The sequence below is a fragment of the Chiloscyllium plagiosum genome, chromosome 9 (assembly GCF_004010195.1).
Source record: "Chiloscyllium plagiosum isolate BGI_BamShark_2017 chromosome 9, ASM401019v2, whole genome shotgun sequence".
Taxonomy (NCBI): Eukaryota; Metazoa; Chordata; class Chondrichthyes; order Orectolobiformes; family Hemiscylliidae; genus Chiloscyllium; species Chiloscyllium plagiosum.
This window is the reverse complement of record NC_057718.1, coordinates 12,052,140-12,057,553: the sequence shown is the minus strand read 5'-3', so window position 1 is coordinate 12,057,553 and position 5,414 is coordinate 12,052,140. Positions and strand designations below refer to the sequence as shown.

Below are 5,414 nucleotides of genomic sequence, written 5' to 3'. Positions count from 1 at the left end.
GGTCCTGATGGCGATTGTGGAGGCGGTGCTCCTGGCGGTGATCGTGGAGGCGGTGGTTCTGGCGGCGATTGTGAGGCGGTGGTTCTGGTGGTGATCGCGGAGGCAGTGGTTCTGGTGGCGATTGTGGAGCAATGGTTCTCGTGGCGATTGTGGAGGCGGTGGTTCTGCTGGTGATTGTGGAGGCAGTGGTCCTGGCGGTGATCGTAGAGGCGGTGGTTCTGGTGGCGATTGTGGAGGTGGTGGTTCTGGCAGTGATCGTAGAGGCAGTGGTTCTGGCGGTGATCATAGAGGCGGTGGTTCTGGTGGCGATTGTGGAGGTGGTGGTTCTGGCAGTGATCGTAGAGGCAGTGGTTCTGGCGGTGATCATAGAGGCGGTGGTTCTGGTGGCGATTGTGGAGGTGGTGGTTCTGGCAGTGATCGTAGAGGCAGTGGTTCTGGCGGTGATCATAGAGGCGGTGGTTCTGGTGGCGATTGTGGAGGTGGTGGTTCTGGCAGTGATCGTAGAGGCAGTGGTTCTGGCGGTGATCATAGAGGCGGTGGTTCTGGTGGCGATTGTGGAGGTGGTGGTTCTGGCAGTGATCGTAGAGGCAGTGGTTCTGGCGGTGATCATAGAGGCGGTGGTTCTGGTGGCGATTGTGGAGGTGGTGGTTCTGGCAGTGATCGTAGAGGCAGTGGTTCTGGCGGTGATCATAGAGGCGGTGGTTCTGGTGGCGATTGTGGAGGTGGGTGGAGGCGGTGGTCCTGGCGGTGATCGTGGAGGCGGTGGTCCTGGTGGCGATCGCGGAGCGGTGGTTCTGGTGGCGATCGCGGAGGTAGTGGTTCTGGTGGCGATTGTGGAGCAATGGTTCTTGTGGCGATTGTGGAGGCGATAGTTCTGGTGGCGATCGTGGAGGTGGTGGTCCTGGCGGTGATTGTGGAGGCGGTAGTTCTGGTGGTGATTGCGGATGTGGTGGTTCTGGCGGTGATCACGGAGGTGGTGATCCTGGTGGTGATCGTGGAGGCGGTGATTCTGGTGGTGATCGCGGAGGCGTTGATTCTTGTGGTGATCGCAGAGGCGTTGATTCTGGTGGTGATCGTGGAGGCGGTTAATCTGGTGGTGATCGTGGAGGCAGTGATTCCTGCAGTGATCGTGGAGGTGGTGATTCTGGTGGCGATCGCGGAGGCAGTGGTTCTGGTGGCGATTGTGGAGCAATGGTTCTCGTGGCGATTGTGGAGGCGGTAGTTCTGGTGGCGATTGTGGAGGCGGTGGTCCTGGCGGTGATTGTGGAGGCGATAGTTCTGGTGGTGATGGCGGAAGTGGTGGTTCTGGCGGTGATCGTGGAGGCGGTGATTCTGGTGGTGATCGTGGAGGCAGTGATTCTGGTAGTGATCGTGGAGGTGGTGATTATGGCAGTGATCGTGGAGGCGGTGGTCCTGGCGGTGATCGTGGAGGCGGTGATTCTGGCGGTGATTGTGGAGGCGGTGGTCCTGGCGGTGATCGTGGAGGCGGTGATTCTGGTGGTGAATCATGAATAGTGCTGAACATTGTGAAATCATCAATAACCATCCCCACCCATGATGGAGGGATGAAGCTTGCCTGTGTCTCAAATTACATCCCCTTTCCCCAACTTAGACTGCAGTGAGTGTGCTTCTTATTTTTTAACAGAGTCAGTCCCCAAAACTGAGGAGACTTAATCTCCTGCTTCTATGTTTTTATTTTCCCCACACTACCACCTAAAATTGGTAGTGTGTGCAGCTGTGAGACACATTGAAAGACACAAGGTGCACAAATCTTTATTCAATGTCTCCCACCAGGAAGAAAGGAAACACCCGAGTGGCCTGTGACAAGCAGTGTCCTTCTCAAAGGGCAATGCTGTGTGATCAAAAAGGTGAAGGGGAGTGCAGGTATTAAATCAAAATAGAGTTCTCTTTTTTCTTTTTTTTTCTTTTTCCCACACTGCGGTCTAACTGCGGTAGTGCTTATTTTTTCCCCAGCACCCATGTTGTGTGTGTGCAGGTGTGAGACACAGTGAAAGACACAAGGTGCACCAATCTTTATTCAATTTCCACCACCAAGAAGAAAGGAAACACCCGAGTGGCCAGTGACAAGCACTGTCCTTCACATCAAATGGCAAAGCTGTGTGATCAAGTAGTGAAGGGGAGGGTAGGGATTAAATCAAAATAGAGTTGGAGGGGGAAGTAATGCACTCCACACCCTGCAGTGCCCACCTCTCCCTGAACAACTCCAGGGTGTTGGTGGAGACCGCATGCTCCTTCTCCAAGGACACCCGGGCGCTAATGTAACCATGGAAGAGGGGCAGGCAGTCGGCCCTAACGACCCCCTCCACGGCCCGCTGCCTGGACCTGTTTATGGGTGACTGTTCTTTTTTTGTTTTTGAGTCCTTGATGCTTATCCAGCTCCCCCAGAACCAGCTCGCAGAGTGAACAGGATGTCTGACAGTCCTATTTGTTTTTTTTTCCTTTTTAACGCCCACACTACTGCCTAACTGCGGTAGTGCTTATTTTTCCCCAGCACCCATAGTGTGTGTGTGCAGGTGTGAGATACAGTGAGAGACACAAAGTGTACAAATCTTTATTCAATTTCCACCACCAGGAAGATAGGAAAACACCCGAGTGGCCAGTGACAAGCAGTGCCCTTCACATCAAAGGGCCATGCTGTGTGATCAAACAGTGAAGGGGAGGGTAGGGACTAAATCAAAATAGAGTTGGAGGGGGAAATAATGCACTCCATTCCCTGCGGCGCCCACCTCTCCCTGAACAACTCCAGGGTGTTGGTGGACACCGCGTGCTCCTTCTCCAAGGACACCCGGGCCCTAACGTAACCGCGGAAGAGGGGCAGGCAGTCGGCCCTAATGACCCCCTTCACGGCCCGCTGCCTGGACCTGTTTATGGGTGACTGCTTTTTTTTTCTTTTTTTTCTCTTCTTTTTTAACCCCCTCACTACCGCCTAATTGCGGTAGTGCTTATTTTTTCCCCAGCACCCATGGTGTGTGTGTGTGCAGGTGTGAGACAGTGAAAGACACAAAGCGCACGAATCTTTATTTAAATTCCACCACCAGGAAGATAGGAAAACACCTGAGTGGCCAGTGACAAGCAGCATTGCCCATTGATGTGAAGGGCACTATGTGATTAAAACAGTGAAGGGGAGGGTAGGGACTAAATCAAAATAGAGTTGGAGGGAGAAATGATGCACTCCACTCCCTGCGGCGCCCACCTCTCCCTGAACAACTCCAGGGTGTTGGTGGACACCGCGTGCTCCTTCTCCAAATCACCCGGGCTCTAACGTAACCGCAGAAGAGGGGCAGGCAGTCGGCCCTAACGACCCCCTCCACGGCCCGCTGCCTCGACCTGTTGATGGCCAGTTTGGCCAGGCCCAGGAGCAGACCCACGAGGAGGTCTTCAGACCTGCCCTTGGGTGACTGTGCTTCTGTTGAGCTGGAAGCTCTGATTGGTCTATTTCAAAGAGATGCTCCTAATCAGGATCTTACAATGTTAATTGGCTGCCTGTGTCTGTGATGTGGGCAGATGATCTGCTTCTTAGTCCAATCAGGGAGGCTATCTGGTGGAGGGCAGGAATATGTAAGAGCTGATACCTGATCTACTTCCTTCCCTTTTTCCAAAGCCCTCAACCCAACCTGCCTCCAGGCCTGTGATCAGGGATCCGAGAAATTTCAGCATAACACCTTGTATTGTAATGCTGATCTCTGCAAGTAGGAGGATGTTAGCATCTGAAGCAGTGAGGCAATGCCTTGATCCAAACCTTACCCTATAAATGTCTCCCTGACAACCAGGATGGCAGATCATTGAAACAAAAGCTACAAGTAATTCAGCAAGACTCCTCCAACACCGGTTGTACTGGAACAGCTTGCCAAAGGGTGTGGTAAGTTCTGGAACACATATCTTCAGTATTACTGCCAGATTGTTGTCAGGGCCTATGGCCTTTGCAGTATCTAGTGCCTCCAGACATTTGTCAATATCCCATGGAGTGAATCAAATTGCCCAAAGACTGGCATCTGTAATGCTTGGCACTCTGGAGGACTTGGAACTGTGTTGCCATGCTTTCAGTGTCACTGTATCAAAATCACAGAACTCCCTCTCCAGTAGCACAGTGAGAGTGCCTACACTACACAATCCACAGTTATACAAGAACCTAGGAACAGAGTAGGCCAATCAGCCCACAATTCTGGATCAGTGGTGCTGGAAGAGCACAGCAATTCAGGCAGCATCCGAGGACAGGCAAAATCAACGTTTCGGGCAAAAGCCCTTCAGCCTATTCCAGCATTCAATGAGAAGGAAGGTCACCACCACCTTTTGCAGGACTATTTAGGGTTGGCCAATAATTTTTGACCTCACTAGTATCACATACAATGAATTAACTTTTTTAAAAATACAGCTATTTTAAATTAGAATTGGTTTTATTTTCACATGTACTCAAATGAGTACAGTGAAATGTTTACAAATCACCACGTAGGGCACTATATTAGGTACCATTATAGCTTGGTACAGATTCTTAAGTACAAATTCTGAAGGAAAAGAACATTGAAAACTAATAAAATAAAAATGTCCAGCAATAAATTAGAAAAATGGAGAAATAAGAGTTCAGAATAACAGCTCTTCTAACCCAGACAGTGCCAGACTTCACCTCAAGGCTGGAAGTGCTGAGTGTTCGAGTCCATGCTGAGGTCAGGTGTCTGAGTCCACGCTGAGCCTGGGAGTTCAAGTGCATACTGAGGCTGCAGTCACTTTCACCCTGGACATCGCCGACGCAGCCGGAGAAAAGGAGGTAAAAAAGAAAAACGAAAAGAAAAAGAAGAAAATAAAATAAATGGATAGAGCGGACAAGCTCTGGCTCAGGAGTCCTCCTGTGCTGCCATCTGGGAGAGAGAACAAAAGAACGTACTGGACCACTCAGCAAATTAGCTGGCATTTGTGGAGAGTTACAGAGTTAAATGTTGATAACCTTTTATCAACATGCAGTTTAGTTAAGTACTACTTAAACTGAAACTTTTGCTGAAAAAATACCATTGACATGAAACGTCAACTCTGTTCTTACTCTCTTCAGTATTACTGACCTCCTGAGTAGTTCCAGTATTTTCTATTTTTATGGAGGAGAAAGTGAGGGCTGCAGATGCTGAAGATCAGAGCTGAAAATGTGTTGCTGGAAAAGCGCAGCAGGTCTGGCAGCATCCAAGGTACAGGAGAATTGACGTTTCGGGCATAAGCCCTTCTTCAGGAATGAGGAAAGTGTGTCCAGCAGGCTAAGATAAAAGGTAGGGAAGAGGGACTTGGGGGAGGGGCGTTGGGAATGCGATAGGTGGAGGGAGGTCAAAGTGAATTGATAGGCCGGAGTGGGGTGGGGGCGGAGAGGTCAGGAAGAAGATTGCAGGTTAGGAAGGCGGTGCTGAGTTCGAGGG

The 5,414-nt window shown here is 50.7% G+C and overlaps 1 protein-coding gene across 5 annotated transcripts in view; it reads left to right on the top strand.

The window, feature by feature from the left end:
• wdr27 (WD repeat domain 27) overlaps nucleotides 1-5,414 on the top strand; it is a 531,763-nt gene that overhangs the window by 171,402 nt on the left and 354,947 nt on the right. The window contains exon 22 of one of the 5 annotated variants that reach the window (XM_043695385.1): nucleotides 3,623-3,833. The exons of the other annotated variants lie outside the window; for them this stretch is intronic. Within the exon in view, the coding sequence (XP_043551320.1) occupies nucleotides 3,623-3,653 (31 nt within the window). The 3' untranslated portion in view covers nucleotides 3,654-3,833. Of the gene's footprint in view, nucleotides 1-3,622; nucleotides 3,834-5,414 lie in introns of those variants that run through there. 5 annotated transcript variants of the gene reach the window in all.